Here is a 20,438-nt window from a genome sequence, read left to right on the forward strand (position 1 = left end):
GTAACATCTGTAAATCCTATTTCCCGTTCAATCTAGATACTCTAGATTCTATAAAATATTTATTTCTATCAACAGAATCTAGATTAATTTTAAACTCGGTTTAATTTAATTTTCTCTAGAAAAAAAGCTTAAAGAATAAGTTAAACGAAGATTAAAATTAATCCGCAGACAAATTTATCTTTAGCCGCCAGATTTATTGAGAGGGCGTTAGCGCGCAGCAAATAAATACGTTCTTCGTAACTGCACCTTCTGCACGTAAAATGACACGAATATATGATTAGACGTTGGAAGAAAGAAGAGAAAAGAGATAACGTTGCTAGCACCGCAGCGGGAAGGTTTAGCTTACGAAGGATAAACTGGGATAAACCTCTTGCGAACCTTCTCGTCACTTATCGTCATCGTTCTAACATTTGAGGTTTGAGAACCACGTGCCGCGAACACGTGCATCAATATTTTTAGCGTGACGCGGGGGGAGAATTCGGAGACTCTTGTCCCCTCGTAGACGTTGTTTATCTCGTGTTAGTCAGTGTTACCTTCGCTAATTGATCGAGCAGCCGATTAACCGGTGTTGATTTTTTTCTTTCCTCCCCCCCCGGTTAGATGCAGGGCAGGCATACACCGCCGTTGTCGCCCGACGTGAAAGCTCCCGACATGGACGGGATGATTATCGAGGACGATATGGTCGAGGAGATCATTGAGCCGGACGACTCGATTTTCGAGAGCGCGAGCTCCTCGTCCGACGATGAGGATGAGAACTGGATGAGCGAGAGCTCGTCGACGGAGAATCTCTCGCAGGAGGACGCCGTGCGTGTCTATCGCAACCACGCGTCCGGTGAGGAAAGCCAATTTCGGTCTCCGCAGCACGTGACAGTTAACTATCCCTTTAAATCCCTGATCCCGCGGCACGCAGCTGTTTTGCTGCTCGTTAAACAAGAACGAATAGATTATTTATTTTATTTTACAATGTATTTTACATTGTAGCTCACCCGCTAGTCTAACTGATACTTATATTGTTTTTGTATTCTGTGCAATTCGACTTCTAATTTTTTTTGTAACAAGTTTTGCTATATTTAGGGTTGCCATCTGTTCTCTTTTTTATGGTGTCTGGGATTTTAAAATTTCCAAGAAATTTTTTAAATATTTTGACTCCCGCGTAATTATTCAGAAACGAGCCGCTAATCTGCTACACACGCTTTTTCTTTATATGCGTCGCCGAGGTTTTTGGCTTATAAGTTCTAATTTTGAAAATTTTGATACGGCAACCCTATATATAGGCCATATTCACTTAGTTTTAACGCTTGAGAATTTAATATTTATTTCGTTGATCTCAGGACACTCGGTGTTTTGCGGCTCGTTAAGCAAGAACGGCGAGCTAGCGGTGACAGGGGACGAAAACGACAAGGCGTATCTCTGGGACATCAACACGGGCGAGAGTATTCTCTGTACCGAGGGCAGCCACGACGACAGCATTATATTCGCTGACTTCAACTACAGCGACAAGTATGTGGCCACGGCCGATATGAGCGGCGGAATAAAATTGTGGCGGATAAGTGACAGGACTTGCGTATGGGAAACCTCCTTGGCGAACGATATCACCGTGAGCTGACAATTTTATCAAAACCCGTTTCTCATAGCTGTAAATGAAATAACTTAATTAGACTATTTTATTAGCTGTGAAAAAAAGACGAGAAGTACAGAAAGTTTGATTAAAAAAAAAAAACAGCTTTTGTCCCTTTAAAAATGATCGTCTACAGCAGTTTATTAATCACATTTTTTAAAATTATTATCTAGTGGGTAAAGTGGCACCCTTTCAGCGACATTTTAGTAGCAGGCGCCATAACGGGAGAGGTTTATATGTTGAAGGCACGGAAGGACGATTGCAAAGTCTTCGCGCAGGGTACCGGCGATAAATCGGAGACTGGTATAATTCTTCCAGATGGTACGACAAAATATACTTTTAAGCTTTGTACGATGTTAGAAATTATTCCAAGATCTCAAAAAAAAGAACTAATCGATCAATCACACTGGATCAATTGGCCGAATTGTACAAACCGTATCAAATGTGTTAATTTCTTCTCTATTCACGATCTCGGAACGATTCTAGCATCGTGGCAACAAGGCTCTACAGATTTACTTCGGAGAACGAAATAGTAATATTAATCTTGCAGGGAAACGCGCGGTAATTGGATATCGGAGCGGCACGATTCACGTAATAGATTTGAAATCGAGCACCGTACTATCCACTACTCCCCCTGATCAGACGCGTGTGCGTGGACATGCAAGCGCCGTCATTGCTCTTGACTGTCACATGGAAAATAATCTGTTGATTTCGGTGTCAGTGGAGAGCCAGACTATCCTAAGCACATTACATAATGGCAAGGTAAAGGAAACTTTCTCTAAATTTTCAACACGTAACACTATTGTATCCATATTTTTTTTCCTACATTTGTTATACTTGAAAAGAAATAATTTCCGAAGAAATTTGGAAGAATGTTGGCTTTTTGTGTGGCCTAGGTATATGAAGATTAAAGTAATGCGGATCGATTGTTAACTGAACTTATCAGCTTATTAAGAGTAACTCAATATTGAAATATTTTTCAGGTAATATGTGTGCTTCAAGATTTGAATGGAAATGAAACTGAGAAAAACAATAATGTGGAGACCGTAGCTTTTTGCAAAGATCCCACATTCCCTACCGCTGCAACCGGTACAGTCGTGAACGACGAATGCGGAAAAATTTACATATGGGATACTTCTAAACAAGTATTATATTCTTTATATTTACATATCCGAAGTTTGTTTCTGAATACGACAAGTTTTTAATTGCAAATCCTCTTCAGACCCTCAGACACGTGATGGAGCAAGAAGGAGGTGTCGTAAAATTTGTTTGGGTCAGAACGATGTTGTTTACAGCGGGATTAGATGGTAAACTAAGATGTTTCGATGCGAAAGCAGGTCAGTGCCTCCGGACATTCTCAGGACACCGAGCGGCCATATACGATTTGTGTATATCCAGGTAAATCAAGCTGCTAGCGTGTAAATTTGTACGCTAATTATTTACGAAAGAAATAGAATTATTACTATCGGAAAGATTCCACGCGGATTAATTTCGTCGTGTTAATTTCGATTATACTCGCACTAAGTAAGCGCGAATAAAAATTTTCCATTTAAGATCAAATAATTATAACATCAAAGAATAATTATTAAACATAAAAAATTATTGCAACCGATGTCATTTTCCCGTTAGAAAATTCTGTTCTAATATTGAATCCCCATTCATGAAATTTGATCTCTTCTGCGATGTTCAATGATGTTTCGTGATTTTTCAGTGACGAGAAGAAAGCGCTAACGGTTTCCGACGACAGCACTGCCAGGATCTTTGACATCTCGTCTATATGTTAACGTAACGCAAAATGTAGAATATCGAACTATTAAGGAACATATGTATATATAATATATATATTCGCATCTATTTACAAAAGTATGATTTATAAAATCAAAATATAAGCATATCTCTATTCGTAACTTTTTAATGAACAATGTGCGACGATTGAAACCTTATTCAGATCAACGTACGTTCGGGTCACTGGAGAATCCCTTTTCCTTTGTAGTTCGTTTACAAATTATGAACGAGAGAAGCTTATTTTTACCTAGCTATTCCAGCGATTCACAATTTGTCTCTGTACCACTCCGTATCGAGCTGATATCACTTGTCGCACCACGCGAAGTGCGTCGGCGGGTTTCCCTCGCCGTTCTCGAAGTTGAACGAAGCGCTGAACTCGATAGCCAGATTGGATCGCACCAAGCCGATCCCGCCCGCCTTCTCCGGCGCGGGATGATACACTCTACCCGTTTTAACGTTCATGAATAATCTTTGCGGATCAAACGGCACCTATACGGCAAATTCAATGAGTTATAACGTCAGTGAAACCCCAGTCAAAAATAATGAAAGTTAACTTTTATTATAAATAGCTGACTTCATGAACTTACCATCAACAAGTCGTCCGCGTGCGCGTAACTGAACCAGTCCTCCTCCGCGCCCGTTTCCACGTCGCGCTTCCGAATCACCTTTGTGAAGACCAGCGGCAAGTCGTCGCATCTCACGAAGTTCCTCTCCACACCGCAGATCGACAGGAACGGAAAGTCGTCCGTGTAGCGGCCGATGGTATTCTTTCTCAGGCGCTTGAAGAAGAATGCCAGGAATTTCTTATCTGCGACAGTTTGCAGCTCGGTGTAAAAGAGACGCTCCTTACATAGCTAATGCTATTATTGCGTACCTTTAAAGCAGGAGGTGAAATTCCTTATGCGGACGTCATCCAGGAACAACTGTAACAAATAAAGTTATAAAGTTAGTCGTGAGACGCTTGTTCATTTAACACGGCAGGAGCTGCCGTGTACTTGATTGTCAAATAAAACAAAAAATACCATGCCTTGATGATCGATATAATAGAAGTACTCTCGCACTCGGGGCTCGGGGGATTGGCCTTGAACGTACGTCGCGTAGCTTCTCCCGAGAGTCTTGGGCGAAGGAAATCTTCGGCTTGCCACAAACGCAGCGCGCATACGAAGTACCGACGTCATTTTGATTAATTTGAATTTTAATAATTATCTCGATATAAGACTTCTGTCTTAAAGTAAGCCCATTAAATCTAAAGAAAAATAATAGAGATAATTGAGTGAAAAATTGCTCTCCATATGATGTGTAAACAGATTCAGAAATTATTACTTAAAGCTGTATTTCGTCTCGATCACAGTTCAATATCACTCTACGTCGTGTTGAATGTATATTTATCAATAGTTAATTTTTTTATACACGTTGATGCAATATACATATACATAAAAATCTACAAACGTCAAGCATCAAATCTCTCACAAATATCACGAGTCAACGTCACAGTTCTGTCGTAACTTCGTTTAATTATGCAAGTTTCCTTTTTTTTATTGGAAATTCGTTCATCTTTTTTCAATCGTATAGTTTACATTTTCACATAAAAAAAAATGCAACGCAGAACAGCTCATAAACAAACAGTCCTAACAAGCTCCAAAGTTAGGTTAGATTTTCGGAGTAAAAGAGCAGAGGTTAGAAACTCAACTATATCGACAACGGTAGTCCCTATGTTACCGACAATCAGCACCGCGACTACTGCCATCTAACGAGGAGGCGCGACGTCACTTCGCGCGCAAGGAAAGAGAGTGAGAGAGAGAGACGGACAGATAGTGACAGGTTCGTGAGACGAGATGAGATACGGGACGACGGCGAGGAGGAGGTGGCACTGGCAGTTTCCCGAGTGAGAGAGAGGCGATCGCATTTCCGCGGCTCTCGCGACACAGCGCGTCGCGGTTTCTTTTTCCACGTTCTCTCTCTCTTCCCGCGGGCGCGGGGGAGGCGGCGACGCGACGCGACGCGACTCCACGCGACGCCACGCGCCGCGGTGCCCGGTCGCCGAGGGAAGGTAGCGGCGAGACCGCCGCGAAGAGGAGAGGAAGAGAAGAGGCTGTTGCTGTTGCTGCTGGTAAACATGTTACGTTCGCGCGGCGGCGACAGCGAGAGGAGATCGTACGTCGTGCGCCAACCGGGACCGCCACGGGCCGCCGTCGCTGCCAAATAAGTCCTCGCGCGCGGCACGGAACATGGCCTCGTCCACGAGGAGGTCCTGGAAGCTCCGTAAGAGATCCATCCGTTTTCGTACACATACACGCACACATACACACACACATTGCAGGGGGGAAAAAATGAGGGTCCTGGCGTGCGCGCGCGAGCGCGCCCGCTCTCTCACGCTCTCACACGCTCTCGCTCTTTCTCTCACTCCTCCCCCGCTGTATCTGTCTCTCTCTCTCTCTGTCCTTTCTTCACTCCTCCGCGAGAATCTTACTTTTCCGCGAGGTTCCCCGCGGGTAAACAGTCTCTGTTTACTTGCCCACTTTGCTGCTCACCTCACGGTTTCTTCCAATTATGGTTACATCTGGCTCTCAACCGGGAATTTGTCCCGCGGCGAGAATGAGATGTCATTTCTCGCACGCAGGAGCTGGATTGTAACGGCCGTGGAGGGTTTCCGTCCGTCTTTTTTTTTTTTACGAATGAATAATTTATATTGAAGAGATGAATGACAGAGTTCTTTGCTTTTAAATAATGCGGAGTAGAGTATCAAATGAAATTTATGCTCGTCGAAAATAAGCTGCAAGATTTCCTCTTTAATTTCTCAATCTGACTGATTGTGAATAATCTTTATATTCTATTACTAATTAACATTTTCCAATTATGATCAGCACTCATTTTTTAATCGACGTTTTATGGCATTTAGCCTAAGAATGGAAAGTTATTTGTCGAAAGAGATTGACATTAAAGAGAATTTTTATGCTTGTAATTTTACGAGCCTCAAATGAGTCTCTCAAGCCAAATTCATTAACTACATGAAATCAGAAGTTTAAAATTAATGAGAAGTCACAAACCGTTCCGGTAATAAAATTCAGAAATTTGCAAAAGGTGGAGTTGATTGATTTGACTTTTGAGACGGTCAGATGATTCTTATTTGTTGAGTAAATAGAATGATTTTTCTCCAACATAAAAAAGAAAATTATACAATCTTCCGCAAATAAATCGACGTTAATGAAAGTAATTAATTTATTCGCGTTAATATGATGCGAGAGATGCATAATACAAAAGATATACATCTTCTATATGTTGCATCACGTTAACGGGAATAAATCAGCATGCATATGTGTGTGTGTAAAATGAACGTGAAATGTATGGGTCTTCTTTTTCTGTCACAGAGGAATTCGTCGCCCATACGCCGAACGTCAATTGCTTGGCATTGGGCCACAAGTCGGGTCGTGTCCTGGTCACAGGCGGCGACGACAAGAAGGTGAACCTATGGGCCGTCGGAAAGCAGAATTGTATTATGGTAACTATTGCGCAACAGTTTCATTATCTCTGACCGAGTTCAACATTAAAAATGGATGATTTGTATGAATTTTTATTTATTTTATATAATATATTATTTTAATATTAATTTAATTTTAATATTATTTTAATATAATATATATAATATATTTATTTTTATATAATATTTCCTTTAGTTTTAGTAAGATATTAACTTAAGAGAGTTCTTTGAACGCTTAATTGTCGAATAATTGTTATCGAAATCAAACACTCGTTAAAACTGCAATGAAATTTCATGTTCCTCGTCTATTTTCTCAGAGCCTGAGTGGCCATACCACTCCCATAGAATGCGTACGCTTCGGCCAGACGGAGGATCTCGTGTGCGCCGGCTCGCAGACGGGCGCGCTGAAGATTTGGGACCTGGAGCACGCCAAGCTGGCGCGCACGCTGACGGGACACAAATCCGGGATACGTTGCATGGACTTCCATCCTTACGGGGAGCTGCTGGCGTCCGGGAGCTTGGACACGGCGATTAAATTGTGGGACATCCGCAGGAAGGGCTGCATTTTTACGTACAAGGGCCACAACAGGACTGTGAATAGCCTAAAGTTCAGTCCGGACGGACAGTGGATCGCCAGCGCCGGGGAGGAAGGCATGGTCAAGGTGAGTCAGATTCTTTTCCCAGAAAATATATCGAAAGAAAAACGTATTTATATCACCGTCTTATCTTAAGCCCTCTTATCGTCTTATAATATTGCGCGTGATTTCTATTCCTTCGTACACGCTATATTTTATATGTGAGACATTGACCTTCGTTTTATTATTATTTTTTTTAATTAGCTGTGGGACCTAAAGGCCGGTAGACAACTAAGGGAATTTTCAGAACACAGAGGACCGGCCACCACCGTCGAGTTTCATCCGCACGAATTCCTACTAGCCAGCGGTAGCGCCGACAGAACGGTCCACTTCTGGGACCTTGAGACGTTTAAGCTCGTATCTTCCACGGAACTGAGTCATTCTTCGGCCATCCGGTGAGCTAGGAAATGTAATCCTCGATAATGCAACACGTGTTGCTCGAGCGCCATACTAATTTTTTTGTTTGTTTTTTTTTGTATCGCGCGCGTTTCAGGTGCCTATACTTTAGTCAAGGCGGAGAATGCCTGTTCGCCGGCAGCCACGACGTTCTAAAGGTTTACGGCTGGGAGCCGGGCAGGACCCTGGATACGATACCGACCAACTGGGGGAAAGTCCAGGATATAGCCGTAGCTCAAAATCAATTGGTAGGACAAAACACCTGAGATTTTGAACTCTCGAATACGTATATTCGGTGTTGTTTTTTTTTTTAATTTTTTATTAAGACAGAAAATCGTTCCAGATCGGCGCAAGTCTTCATACCGCGAATGTCGTTCTGTACGTGTGCGATTTGAAGAAGATCGCGCCACTGGGAGGGATATCCGCCGTGAGTTCGCCGTTTAGTCATGGAAATTCTCTGCGAAAGAGCTTCTCCAGGGAACGACCACCGATCGGATTGAAGAAGCCTACGTAAATTTTTTTTCCTCTACGAAATTCAATTTTAACGTTAGATTTTCAACACGAGTTGATCACCGTAACGTTTGTATGCGCTTGCAGATTGGACGTACGGACGATAGAAGAAGCGGACAAATCCGGCACCGATCCGGAGGACGAGGCTACCTTCGCTTCGGATATACCCAACGTGACCGACTACAGAAACGTTTTTCAGCCGAGCAGGGCGTGTAAGTGACTCGCTATAAATCCGCCTTGTAATGTCTCATTGTTCACCGAGTGCGTGTGTGTGTGTGCGCGTGCGTGTGCGACAATTCCAGACTAACATCTAACCCAATCCCTCGCGTATCACCAAACGAAACATACACGACATGTGTCAAAACACATCGAAATGTGAATGCAAACGCTGTATAGTTTGTGAATGAGCATGCCGTGCATGATATGTTGCAGTGTCTCGCACACCACCTCCCGAATCCTCCGAGGCTTTCCAGGAGCCTCACGATGTAGGTGAGTTTCAATAACCTTTGCACGGATTGTACTTTACTAAATTACGATATAAGTTCCGGAACGGAATTTTTACTACCGCCGCACATTTGGAATGTTCCTCCAAGTGTGTATCAAATATTAATATAACATTCAATCCGAATCTTTTTAGTATAATGCATGCTGCAATACGAACTTGAAGAAAGTCGAATAATGTGGATGATAAATTTTTTTAATTGTAAATTTAACTTGTATATTTTTATTTTGTAATATTTTTATTTAGATGAGTTAAAACTTGATTCTTTGACTATTTTTTTGCTTTTTAGAGATAGAATAGCTTGAATAACTTCTTTTAGAAGAAGGTATCATTGATACGTTGATATCGATCTATTTTAGATCCGGCGCAGCCGCAGATATTGCAAAATCTCTCTACCTCAATGTCGAATCTAAACCTGAACGCGACGGAGCGCGAGGAGGTGCCGTCGGTGCCATCCCCCTCTTCGCCGCCACCGCCGGCGCCCACGTTGTCCCTGACGAAGCCGGTGCCGGTGCGGGTTCAGCCGATCAAGTCCTCGCCGCCGGTACAGAGGAGCTCGATCACGTCGACGAGCCAGATCAGGGCGAATCTGCAGGCGAGCAACGGCTTGAATCAACGGACGTCCAAGAACTTCGCATCGATACCGCCGTTACGGCAGAGCATCACGCCGTTGCCAGGGAAGAGGATGGCTTCCACCAACGAACAAGCGGTGTCGGCGCCGTCCCATCCCTTAGGACCGCAACGCTCGAACTCGACCCTGACGCCGCGCGTCGCACCGATGGCCGCGGTGATCCCCGTGATGGACGACGGCAAACTGAAGAACAGAGTACCCAGTCCGGATTCCCCGAAGCACTACCTGAAGAGGCAGAGCAGCAGGGACGGCGAACAGGGATACGAAAGCGACTATCCTGTACAGTAAGTTACTCCTATTGATATAGTAGACAGATTTTCTTTGAATATATAAAATAATTACCGTAAATATCAGGGAGTACAATAGAAATATATGTATTAAATTACGCAGAAATTAATAAAAAATATCTTTGTAATTTTTTTACCAAGATAATGTTTTTCAGATTACAATTTTCAAGAGAAAATAATTTTCTTTGACTGCAAAATATATAGAATATATTTGTCGTAATGCTCATAAAATTAATTAATTAAAATTGAAAGTTTATTGTACTAGAAAAATGTTGTATTTTGTAACGATCATGTAACTTAGGATGGCTTTTCTTCTGTTGCAGAATTAATAATATAAGACATAGTCCCTCGGATCCCGCGCTGAACAGGCCGAACACAGCGCAGTCGAGGTCGACGTCGCTCAACCGAACTTTTGCTACCTCAACCGCGCTGTCGGCGCGTAACGCCTCCACGACCACGTCAACGTCCACGAGGAAGCTACTCAATAAGGCTCAGATCCCACCGAATCCCAAGGTCGACATACGCGTCTCGCAGATAAGGACCAACGTCGAAGACGCTGAGAAGGAGGAACTGGTGCCGATGAGCGCCGACAAGCCTTACGGCTTGGACGTGGAGAATTTCTTACCGGTGAATAATAATCCTTTCGCTTAAGAAATTATGAACGTAATAAAATTAATAATAAGTTCTCGATTTTATCTTTGCATAACGGGTTAGAAAGTTGTCAAGTTTTAACTCCTCTATTTACGTTTTATTTTGCAGCATAGTTACACCGGTTCGACGGCTTTGGGCTATCCCCAGATGGGCGTGCTGGCGGAAATGTCGGAGGCCGAGGTGATAAACAGCATGATGCGCAGCCACGATTCGATGATGGCGGTACTTAAGAGTCGGCATCGCTCATTACAGATAATATATTCCCTCTGGCACAATAAGGATCTCAAGGTAGTCGTTTATCTGAATCCGCGCAGAAAAAACGCACGAGACGTATAAGGCCAATAAGCGTAACGTAACATTGTTTTCAGGCCGCGGTGGACTCGGCAGTCGCGATGAACGACCTGGCGGTCATCGTGGATCTTCTGGGTATCCTCACATTAAAACCGTACGTAGCCTTTTATCGACCCGATAGAAAAAAAACCGTGTATTTGGTCATACAGTTATTTTTTTTTCTATTTCTAAAAGTAAACCAAAAATTAATAAACCGTGCATTTGGTCGTACAATTATTTTTTTTTCTATTTCTATTCACAGAACGATGTGGAACTTGGACCTGTGCAATTCCTTACTGGGTCCCATCAGCGATCTCTTTCAGAGTAAATACGAGATGTAAGTGTGAGATATTCTGCTTTACATTCTCTCTCGTTCACTAATATTCCCTAAGACATTCACGTATACTCGACGTTCTCGAAATGATCTATCACGTTACACTAAACACGCCGGAGAGACGTGACTATTATGCAAATGACTCATATCGCTATCTCAAGTGTCTGACCCATTTCTCTTGTATAATTCGGAATATTTCTTTCGAGCTCGCCGGTGTTTTCAAGATTCGCGTCACAATCAGTGTCGCATTTGCATTACCGTTCGGACTGCAACGCGCGTCTCATTGTCGGCATCACGCGTGTATATTTAGCGATGACACGCTTGAATATTCATCGCTCCTCGCGGCACGCTTTGCATCCTATTATCGTCTAAGATTACTTCACCGTCAATGGCGAAACACCGTGCGCGCGCGCCGCATTTGTATTGGAAAACGGAGACCCCTTTCGAGAGGGTCTCAACCCTCCCTCCCCCCTCTCGTGTTCAAACGGGGCCGCGCTATGGGAATGGCTAATTTACCGAAGCGGGGAAACCCGAGGCGGACGTTGGGGCGACGCGCGAAATTAGCCGAGACAATGGGAGGATAGCGGCAGATGCAAATGCGACGAGATCGCGCGGATCGTTCCTGTCGCTCGTACGCGAGTCGTATTGTCCGCCAGGCGAATTGAAATCTGAAGTGCCACCGCGCTCGCATATGCGATGCGATGACAGTGGACAGACAGGGCCGAGTGTCATCTTCAACACCAAACGGTCCGCCGTTTCGATTGAAATTTGTCGAGAGCTAGTAGAGACACGTCGAACGCGATAATGCGAAATAAAATTCAGATGAACAAGTCCTGACATAGAAAATTTTTATAATTTAAAATTCTAAAATTACAAAGTTAGGAAAGACTTAGAAAAACTTTGAAATATCGAAAAAAGTTAGAGGAATCTAAAATTCGTGGATTTCAGCTGTGAGAAATTATTTAAACTAAAAAGATTGAAGTAACCGACTCTCTCCTTGCGATGGTATATATACGCCAAGTGATTTACTGGAATAAATCAAATTAAATTTTATTATAACTGCGTTTACACACAGTATTTATTTCATTTGAGGTGAACTTTTAGATTACCGTTACGTCCCGTAACTGCAAATTTAAACGGTTTCTCGTCAGATACGCGCCACTTCCTGACCGTTCGACTATAAATCCGAATGAGGAAGGAGGGGAGCAAGGGGAGTCTTGTCTTTTATGTCCGTTTGACGTATGAAAGTGGGCGATTAACCGACTGCCCTCAGTTCCAAGCTGTTGCTCCGTCGTGACGACGAACGACCATTTCCTTTTCCGCGTTTTATTGTGGACTGTCATTACTCACCCTCGCGTCCCTTATTCCTCGTGCACGTGTTGCCTCGCAAGAATCTCTTTTTCTTCCTATTTGCCTTTCATTATCAGAATATAATTTGATAATGATAACGATCATTCATGTGGATTTTAGGAATCCTAATTGTGCGTTCAATTTTTGTCAAAATATTTTATATAGGGAGAAATCAGGTTTTTCATTTATCTGCTAAAATATATTAACGTTATTTTGATCTGATAAATTTTATATATATTTAAATATGTATTAACTATATATTTTTTTAATTTATTGCAATATCATTCGGTTATTTTATTATTAGCTTTCAATTTGTCATAAATTTTTATTTTTAAGTAAAAAAATCGTTATTCTATTATATATTTTATAATACTATAATCAAAGTTCTATTCTACATTTGCAATCTCAGTCTGATCGGACCGGAAAGCATATTGATTTAACGATTAATTAGTCGTATCGAGCGGTAGATCGTCGTACAACTTCCGACAAATTCGTAAGGGTTATTCTCCCCCAAAATTAGGCTTCGATCGAGCACCTGATGTCCTGACGAGCTTCCCGTTTCTTCTCTTTCTCTCTTTCCGGGCCTCTTTCCCCTTCTTGCTAAGTGTTATGCATTACAGCGCACGTGGAATGAGACTACGGTATAACGTTTAATTTAGTTCTGTCCAGTCGTTACAAAATAGCAGCTATTTAGTGTCAACAACTTCCCAGTTGTCACCGCGTTTGTCCTATAATCGATATACCTAATCTGAATTTTTTTTCCAAAACCTTGAGATTACATCTGAGATAATTTGAAACCTGAGACGTGGTTAAAACAATTTTATTTTATTTTTAATTTCTATTTTCCATGTACCTTTGAATTATTTTGTTCTATAAAATTTGTTGCTTTAATTGGATGCTACTCATGCCATGCCGATTGCCTGGAGGTAATTTCAGTGAACCGGTTAATAGCGGTCGAGCATTAACACCCCGCGCTTATACATATACTTAATACCGTGAAAAGTGAATTCAAACTAATTATCCGCCGCTGAGCAGCTGTCGTTCGCAGTCAGTAATAGCGAGGCCGTCGAGCCATTTGTTGGTACCTGCCGGTTCTGCTCGAAAATTATATAATTGTATTAATATACTTATATATATATATATATGTATATATATATGTAATTATATGTAATAAATTTAATACAACATGATTATATATAAAAGTTAAAGCTTTTTGCTGACAATAGAATAATCTTGGCCTTTATCCGAAAGTTTTTACTACTTATTTAATTATTCTAGCAATTAACGTTGAACATTAAATTATTTTTAACTATCTAACTAGCTTTCTATTTAATTATCGTACAAAAATCGACTCTGAATAGTCTTCATTAAAATATATTTCTGAGATACAGTAGAATGTAGCGAAACGTAAACGAGGAAGCCACGCATTCTTGCTCATTAGACTCGCGCTTTTCGAGGAGCGGTGACTGCTTATATATACCCTCATTTCGCAAAATCGATGACGCGGGCAAATATACACATCTCGGACGACTTATTATGTAGTGGCAGTTTGCATACAGCTCGCTCGTCATTTTCACGGCTCATTCGTCGCGGCCTTTCGTCCTGGACCCGGTGCCTCGTGAGAAAAAAAAAGAGATCGCCGGGCCAGAATGTCTAGACGCGTGTCACGTGTCAGGGGAGGGTTCGCGCCCCGCCCGATCGTTTTCCAATTTCGCGATCGCTTCTCGCACCCCTCTGTTTCCCCCCTTTACTGCCTATCTCCGTCCCCATGGATCTCCGCTGATTTTGGAAAGAAAAACACTTTTCTTGCTGTAAAACTTTGAAAATTATTTGGCGAAGTATAGGGGAATTAAATTCATAAATGAAATTAGAAACATTAATTTGTTATAATTAATTATTACATTGATTAAATAACGATAGAAATAAATCGAATATTAATTAATTTGCAAAGTTTAAGTCGACATCTCTCTACAACATGAAACTTATTTTTTTATTTTATTTTGAAAAATAATTAAAATTACCTTTTCTTTCCGAAGTCTACGACTTGACTATTCTCGTATCGGTTTCACATTTTGTTACAAGTCGCATAAAATTCGAGCCGCCGCGACACTGGGTGTACGGTGCATTACACGCGGTATTGTCGATCGGCATCGCGCTCGTTGCATTCATGAGGCCGTTCGCGATTCGTCTCGCCGATTCGAACGGGAGCTCGAACCCTTTATCGCCCGTCAGTCCGAAAGCGAGAGCGTGCTGAATCGTGCTGGCAAGGCCTTCCGTGCCTTTCGTTATTTATTGGCGTCGTTAGAGCCTAATAACGCTCGTTTTACCGAACGGACCAGGCGTGACCGGACCAGTGTTGCGAGACGGGCTACCATCCTCGTTCTACGATTGTTTTGATCCTAAACGCCCGAACCGTTCCCAGACAAACGAGTTGTAAATTACATAATACCTCTAATTAAAAAATAAATAATTTATATTTATTTTTTAATTAAAATAGCTAAAGTATATAGTTAATTTATTGTTTCATTTAGCTCTCAATTCATTCATAATTTATTTCTTTCAATTGTAGACATTTTAGATTTTAATATACACAGGCACATTTTATGTGATAAAATATGATAAATTATTCGAGCAGATTCAATATTGGTTTAATTGGAACGTGAAAATATTATCTTCAATCTGCGTGTAATATTTTTTAAATTAATATTTGTATGATATATATAATTTATTATTATTAATTGTTGCCAAAATTGGGTTTGTTTCAGGTATATAACGGTAGCTTGCTCGGCATTGAGACTTATCCTTCGTAATTTTGCCCCAGTGATAAAATCCAATGTGGAAGCACCCCTTCACACGATCGGCGTCGACGTGTCGCGAGAGGAACGGTGAGTTCTATTTATTATGTTGTATTTAGAGATTTTTCTCTCACTGATTTCATAAACGATCAATTGATAAATTATCAATTCATCTTATTGATATATTTAGTATATCAAGAATTTTGCGATAGAAAAACCTCCATATTTAAATATTGTTCTTAATAATGCTAAAAAACAGGATAATATTTTCTGGATATTGATATATTGATAACATTGTCGTCGCTTTGTTTTTGGCACGAAACCTTCACGAGCCACTTCTCTCCTTCTCTTTCCAGGTACCACAAGTGCCTATCCTGCTACGAGAAGCTCTCGGCGATACGAGCGATCCTGCTGAAGAAGCAATCGACGCCCGGTAAACTCGGCGCCTCGTTCCGCGAACTGGCGGTGCTCATCAGGAGCCTCGAGTGACCTCGAGAGCGGCGTCGTCTGAGACCCTCGTGAATTCGACCGCCAGTATCGTCGTCGATCGACGACTCATTGGTTTCCTCCCGATGATCGGTTTAACAGTGGGTGGAACGAAGGTCGCGTTGTGGCTGCCAAGTGCGAAGCGAAGCCAAACTTCGTCGAGGAGTAGCAAAAAGCATGGCGTCGAAGAAACGTCCATGAGAACACATTCTCGATGATGCCGCCACCGCACTTCTTCCATCGTCCTCGGTCAATCCGCTCGCCGATCGCCTTCTCCTCGTCGTTGTCATCCCCGCAGTCGCGCACCGATTCTCGGAGAAAGCGGACAAAATTGCGAAATGTTCGTTACTCAGTCGTCGAATGGTCGGACGAATCGCGCGACTTGTCAACATTGATAGGAAAAAAAAACGAAGAGAGAAAAAGGAGACCATCGATGAAGGCAAGGAAAGAAAGAAATCTGTACGAAGAAAAGTTTTTGCGGAGTTAAATGAGAGGCGGGGGAAAGCGGTGGAAAGACATTGTCGCCAAACATATCTAATATTATACTGAAACATCAGGATTGAGATCTTACCAGTTTTTAAAAAACGCGTAAATCTTCAAAGGTATATATTTTAGGATTTCTCACCTTAAATCCAAATCGGTTAAATTAAATTATTTTTAGAAAGTCTAGAAGTATATCCCTGTTATTAATATGGTATTTTTAAAACAATAAAGATACATCACATATCGGAGTTTTTAAAGAAAAAATTAAATTAAACGGAATGATTCGCGAGAGAAAAGTACGAACATTGGACTCGCCGTTTCCATTGGAAGTATCTCTACGTGCGTCAGTTAAAAAAATCTTTAGTTTCATAAACAGAGCAGTAACGGAGCAAGAATGAACAATGAAAATTCGCTAAATCCCGATGCGTCAGTATATCGATTCAATTCGCACAGGAATTAGCCGAGGAATGTTCCGAGCGAGGTTCGCTTCGGTTCGTTCGCGCAGCACAAAGTGAAGTCTCACGCGTGAACGATGTATTGCGCCCTTCTTGCCACAGATTTATTGATCGTAATTCGGCTGGATGTTTCGGCCTCGAAGTTTCCGCGGAGACGATGATTAATAACGACTAGAGCGAATAACGAGACGTGTAACGCGACCTTTCCTAGCGTACGAGAGAGAAATTGTATTTTTGCGAGAGGTATTTGCGTCCGTTTACTAATAAAGCAACTCTAACGATAGGCGTAGATACCTTGATCCCCCAACGGAGACAAGAGTCGTAAGGTGTTAAAGTGCGAGAGGGCCTAAGCGAGAGCTTGTACGCGCCAAAAAAAAAAGGACGGATTGAAAGAATTGGAACGGGGAAAGCGCATATGTCAACGATTCGTTTTTTATATTTACGTTTAAATTATTTTCTACGATGCAGCGCCCGCGGATCATAGACTGCATTTCGTCCCGACGTTTCTTATTATATTCAATATTTCAAAGAACTGAATACAGAAATGTGTCGCTGATTAAAGCATCGGATGCGGTGTCGTTATTATATACGCGCTATAAAAGAAAAGTGCATTTTTAAAGATTTCCGAACATTTTCGAACAATTTTTTATACTCTATTTTTGTGTCAAATGAACCTTTTTAATTAGCACGCGGAGGGTACGGAGGAGCGAGGAATACACCCCGTAGAGTGTAGACAATACGCACTTTGTAAGATAATTTTTTGTCTCGTTTTGCGATCTCTTCGCGTTTTGCAATTTCATCGTGCCTCGTCGCGACAGATTGAAGGGCGGTGATCGCGCGAGAGGAATCGAGCAATAATTTACGCGTTGCACTCGTCGAACGTAACGTAACGCAAAAGAGAAGAATAGGCCATATTTTCGTATTTCACGTGTGCGGCGTCGCGACGAAAATTGGATCAGTATTATTCGTAACAGTATTTATCGCGTAAGTATTTTTTATACGGGAACTCTGTCACATTCTTGCGCATTTTGCGCTGAGCTGACTTTTAGTAATTCCGAGTCTTAACTGCCTAATGAGTGTCCGCTTTGCGAAATATTTTTGGAATTCAATTTACGGCGAGGATTCACGTCGCTCACTGCCTCTTTAAATCTCGTCGCGACGATATTTTTCGTATATTACGATTTTTAATAATCTAGATATTCCGGAATTGTGTGCCGGTGGTCGTGTCGGGCGGGTCGCTATCCGAAAATACGGATGATAAATCAGAAGAGATCGAGGCAAGATAATTGTGACTGGGGGAGGCTCTTCGCATATACATGTTCTTTTTTTTTTGTTATCGTCGTCGTCATATTTAATCTTTTACCGCTGATTTTATGTATTATTTAAATCATTAATTAAGTCGATCATCATCACACGTCTTCTGTTAATTTAGTCGATCGTCACGTCTTCTGTTAGTTAAGTCGATCGTTCAGCTTTCCCTTCCAACGTAGCCGGGAGGCGATCCTGACGTTGCTGCCAATAGAGGATTATTTATTACATACATAGTGCAATACTCGATCGTGAGCTCGTCCTCCTAGCGTAGCGGGATCCTATACATTCGCGTTTTCTCGTCCTCGAGGAAGAGTAGTGCCGTGCGTTGCACAAACGTGGGGGCGAAGCGGTGCCCAAGAGATACAGATATTACAACCTTTCATCACGTTGCCTCGAAGTATTATGTAATAAAGCGTACGACCCTTTCGTTAATTTTACGTCTCACGTGTTCTTTTTTTTTTTGTTTCTATTTTGTACAGTGCGTCGCTACCACATAGGTCTGTTTTTTTATAGCTGAACTGGCTACACTAGTTCAGAATTTATCTTTCTTCTTCCAATGTAGAAAGAGAAAGATAAACTGTGAACTAGTGCAGCAGTTCAGCTATAAAAAACAGGCCACATATCTCCCCAACAATATCTGCCCGGCGCCTTTCGCGTTGGAAAAAGGATTTCCATTACAAATCCACGCAGATGTAAAAGAGAATCGCCGCGTCAAAGAGAATAGAATTTCGTGTCGATTTGCTCGCGTGTGACGCTGAAACACTTTAGAGAAATAATTCTAGCGCAAGAAGCAGAAATCAAAGAGAACGGACGGAATTTCGAGATAGAGCCAGTAAGGAATTGTCAGATTCGGAAGAGAAGATCCGCTATTTTTTTCTTCGAAAGCGGAAGAGAATTCGACGGCAAAAGTGAAAGGAGGTTTGTTTTCTATTTTTATACGGGTAATTTCTCTCATTATATAATTCATCTCCTCGATACTTTCGCGCTGTCCTCCGGTCGCGAGATATCACCTTGCACACGCTTAAAGCCATCGGACTAGCACCCTTAGCACAGACTTAGGCATTAGACTTTCGAATTGCAGTCTGCCAAGCGTTTTTCGCGGAAATGGCGAGGAAAGAGGAGCTCAAAAAGCCTCCAAACCGGACGGCCTAATCGCCTTCTCGAAACGGGGGTAAGAAAATTACGAGGATACTCGTTGCCTTATTCCGTCCAACTTATTTTTGTAAGGGAGTGAGAAAGGGTGAGGGAGAGTGAGAGAGAGAGAAAAAAAATACGAAAGAAAGAGAGAGAGAATGCGTTCTGCGTGTGCGTGCGTCCTTCGAATGCCTCCTGTAACTTATCGCTCCGAACGGTACGCTCGCACGCTACCGATTTTAGCTTAAGCTTACGCTCATACGTTACGTGATATCGATCGTGATTCACGGTCTCGAGAGCGAGGATCGTCTCGGGCGTGCGCGACTTTTGCTCCCGAGTTTTGCGCCGGCGATCGTTTGTCACTCAACGACACAACGATCCCGAACGCGGAATTTGCGTCTGGCAAATTCCGGTCCGTCACTGTACCATCTTATCCATGTTACTTTTACTAGATAACAAATTTTATTACTGTTTTACCCGATACACATTAGTCTACCGCGCGTTATCGCTGTTTTATTTTAACATTCTCAATTTTTATTTGCGCCGATTGTGTTATTTAAACGGGAGTATAATAATAAATTGTGTTATTTATTCTATCCCTTTGTGTTATTTATTATATATTTCCCTTCTTTTATATTTCCTTTTGTCATTTTTACATAGACATGGTAGGCGTTCGTTATTACGTTACACAATTCCGAATGTTATCGTACGCTAAGAGATGTGATAACGTTGATTGAAAAATATTACATCCGCGATGTATGAGCGTCGGCTGTTACTTCATTAAAGATATACCTCTGTCTACTTCACGACAAGAACTGGCACTTAAGCAATCTATAACTAATATATATATTCTTAATTATAAAACTATATATTAAGAATTATATTTTAATTACATATTATAATTCTTAATATAAATATAACTTTGGAAAGCGACTTTAAGAGATGGACGAGCACTTTTGATATCGACATTGTAAATATGTTCTATTTTTTCTCTATCGGGATTCTATATCTATTTTGTACTCGCGCAGATATCTCCGATATTATTCCGATATTCGTAATCACATGTTTGTCTATCCGTTTATACTTCATCATTTACATGAAAAATGCGGAATCTTTGTTTTCATATGTGCAAATACGAATTCAGCATACATTTCGCTCGACGAGCTGGGACGAATACTGTAAATATTCTGTAAATTGGAGCACTCGAAGAAGGATAACGAAAGGGAGTCCTTCGGTCTGCTTGGCTGTATATTTTTTGCCTGTGCTA

At 41.7% G+C, this 20,438-nt stretch overlaps 3 protein-coding genes across 10 annotated transcripts; 2 read left to right on the top strand and 1 right to left on the bottom strand.

Annotated features, from left to right (window-relative positions):
- The first annotated feature begins 231 nt into the window (after positions 1–231).
- On the top strand, positions 232–3,472 carry LOC105448821 (angio-associated migratory cell protein). 4 transcript variants are annotated; one of them, XM_011687613.1, is made up of 8 exons: positions 232–522; positions 601–832; positions 1,332–1,597; positions 1,792–1,939; positions 2,169–2,380; positions 2,602–2,763; positions 2,841–3,016; positions 3,330–3,472. In XM_011687613.1, the coding sequence occupies exons 2-8, from the start codon at positions 601–603 to the stop codon at positions 3,400–3,402; spliced, it is 1,269 nt and encodes a 422-aa protein (XP_011685915.1). In that variant the 5' UTR covers positions 232–522; the 3' UTR covers positions 3,403–3,472. The 4 variants fall into 4 exon arrangements, with proteins under 4 accessions (XP_011685915.1, XP_011685914.1, XP_011685916.1 ...); XM_011687612.1 differs by having other exon boundaries at positions 232–518; XM_011687614.1 differs by having other exon boundaries at positions 232–415.
- Positions 1,550–6,740, bottom strand: LOC105448820 (UPF0598 protein CG30010). 4 transcript variants are annotated; one of them, XR_974280.1, is made up of 6 exons: positions 4,727–5,131; positions 4,426–4,649; positions 4,278–4,326; positions 3,991–4,211; positions 3,651–3,892; positions 1,550–1,634 (listed from the first exon to the last, which is right to left on the bottom strand). XR_974280.1 is itself a non-coding variant. In XM_011687609.1 (5 exons), the coding sequence occupies exons 2-5, from the start codon at positions 4,579–4,581 to the stop codon at positions 3,707–3,709; spliced, it is 612 nt and encodes a 203-aa protein (XP_011685911.1). In that variant the 5' UTR covers positions 4,582–4,649; positions 5,935–6,740; the 3' UTR covers positions 3,515–3,706. The 4 variants fall into 4 exon arrangements, 3 of the variants coding, with proteins under 3 accessions (XP_011685911.1, XP_011685910.1, XP_011685909.1); XM_011687609.1 differs by lacking the exons at positions 1,550–1,634; positions 4,727–5,131 and adding an exon at positions 5,935–6,740 and having other exon boundaries at positions 3,515–3,892; XM_011687608.1 differs by lacking the exons at positions 1,550–1,634; positions 4,727–5,131 and adding an exon at positions 5,874–6,740 and having other exon boundaries at positions 3,515–3,892.
- LOC105448819 (katanin p80 WD40 repeat-containing subunit B1) lies at positions 5,464–19,767 on the top strand. Of its 2 annotated transcripts, XM_011687605.1 has the most exons (15): positions 5,464–5,665; positions 6,772–6,902; positions 7,199–7,543; positions 7,721–7,911; positions 8,010–8,160; positions 8,256–8,422; positions 8,510–8,634; positions 8,855–8,911; positions 9,284–9,839; positions 10,166–10,469; positions 10,602–10,781; positions 10,862–10,938; positions 11,086–11,160; positions 15,273–15,392; positions 15,659–19,767. In XM_011687605.1, exons 1-15 carry the CDS (start codon positions 5,632–5,634, stop codon positions 15,789–15,791), a joined length of 2,646 nt encoding a protein of 881 aa, XP_011685907.1. In that variant the 5' UTR covers positions 5,464–5,631; the 3' UTR covers positions 15,792–19,767. The 2 variants fall into 2 exon arrangements, with proteins under 2 accessions (XP_011685907.1, XP_011685908.1); XM_011687606.1 differs by lacking the exon at positions 8,855–8,911.
- The last annotated feature ends 671 nt before the right edge of the window (positions 19,768–20,438 follow it).

Source organism: Wasmannia auropunctata, unplaced genomic scaffold (genome assembly GCF_000956235.1).
Source record: "Wasmannia auropunctata unplaced genomic scaffold, wasmannia.A_1.0 LD336078.1, whole genome shotgun sequence".
Taxonomy (NCBI): Eukaryota; Metazoa; Arthropoda; class Insecta; order Hymenoptera; family Formicidae; genus Wasmannia; species Wasmannia auropunctata.

Coding starts and splice junctions, on each gene's coding strand:
- LOC105448821 (XM_011687611.1), top strand. CDS start 601: ATGCAGGGCAGGCATACACCGCCGTTGTCGCCCGACGTGAAAGCTCCC. Junction 833..1,331: donor CTATCGCAACCACGCGTCCG/GTGAGGAAAGCC, acceptor CGTTGATCTCAG/GACACTCGGTGTTTTGCGGC. Junction 2,764..2,840: donor TATGGGATACTTCTAAACAA/GTATTATATTCT, acceptor AATCCTCTTCAG/ACCCTCAGACACGTGATGGA.
- LOC105448819 (XM_011687605.1), top strand. CDS start 5,632: ATGGCCTCGTCCACGAGGAGGTCCTGGAAGCTCC. Junction 7,912..8,009: donor AGTCATTCTTCGGCCATCCG/GTGAGCTAGGAA, acceptor CGCGCGTTTCAG/GTGCCTATACTTTAGTCAAG. Junction 15,393..15,658: donor GACGTGTCGCGAGAGGAACG/GTGAGTTCTATT, acceptor TTCTCTTTCCAG/GTACCACAAGTGCCTATCCT.
- LOC105448820 (XM_011687609.1), bottom strand. CDS start 4,581: ATGACGTCGGTACTTCGTATGCGCGCTGCGTTTGTGGCAAGCCGAAGA. Junction 4,212..4,277: donor TTTCACCTCCTGCTTTAAAG/GTACGCAATAAT, acceptor AAACTGTCGCAG/ATAAGAAATTCCTGGCATTC. Junction 3,893..3,990: donor ACGCGGACGACTTGTTGATG/GTAAGTTCATGA, acceptor TTTGCCGTATAG/GTGCCGTTTGATCCGCAAAG.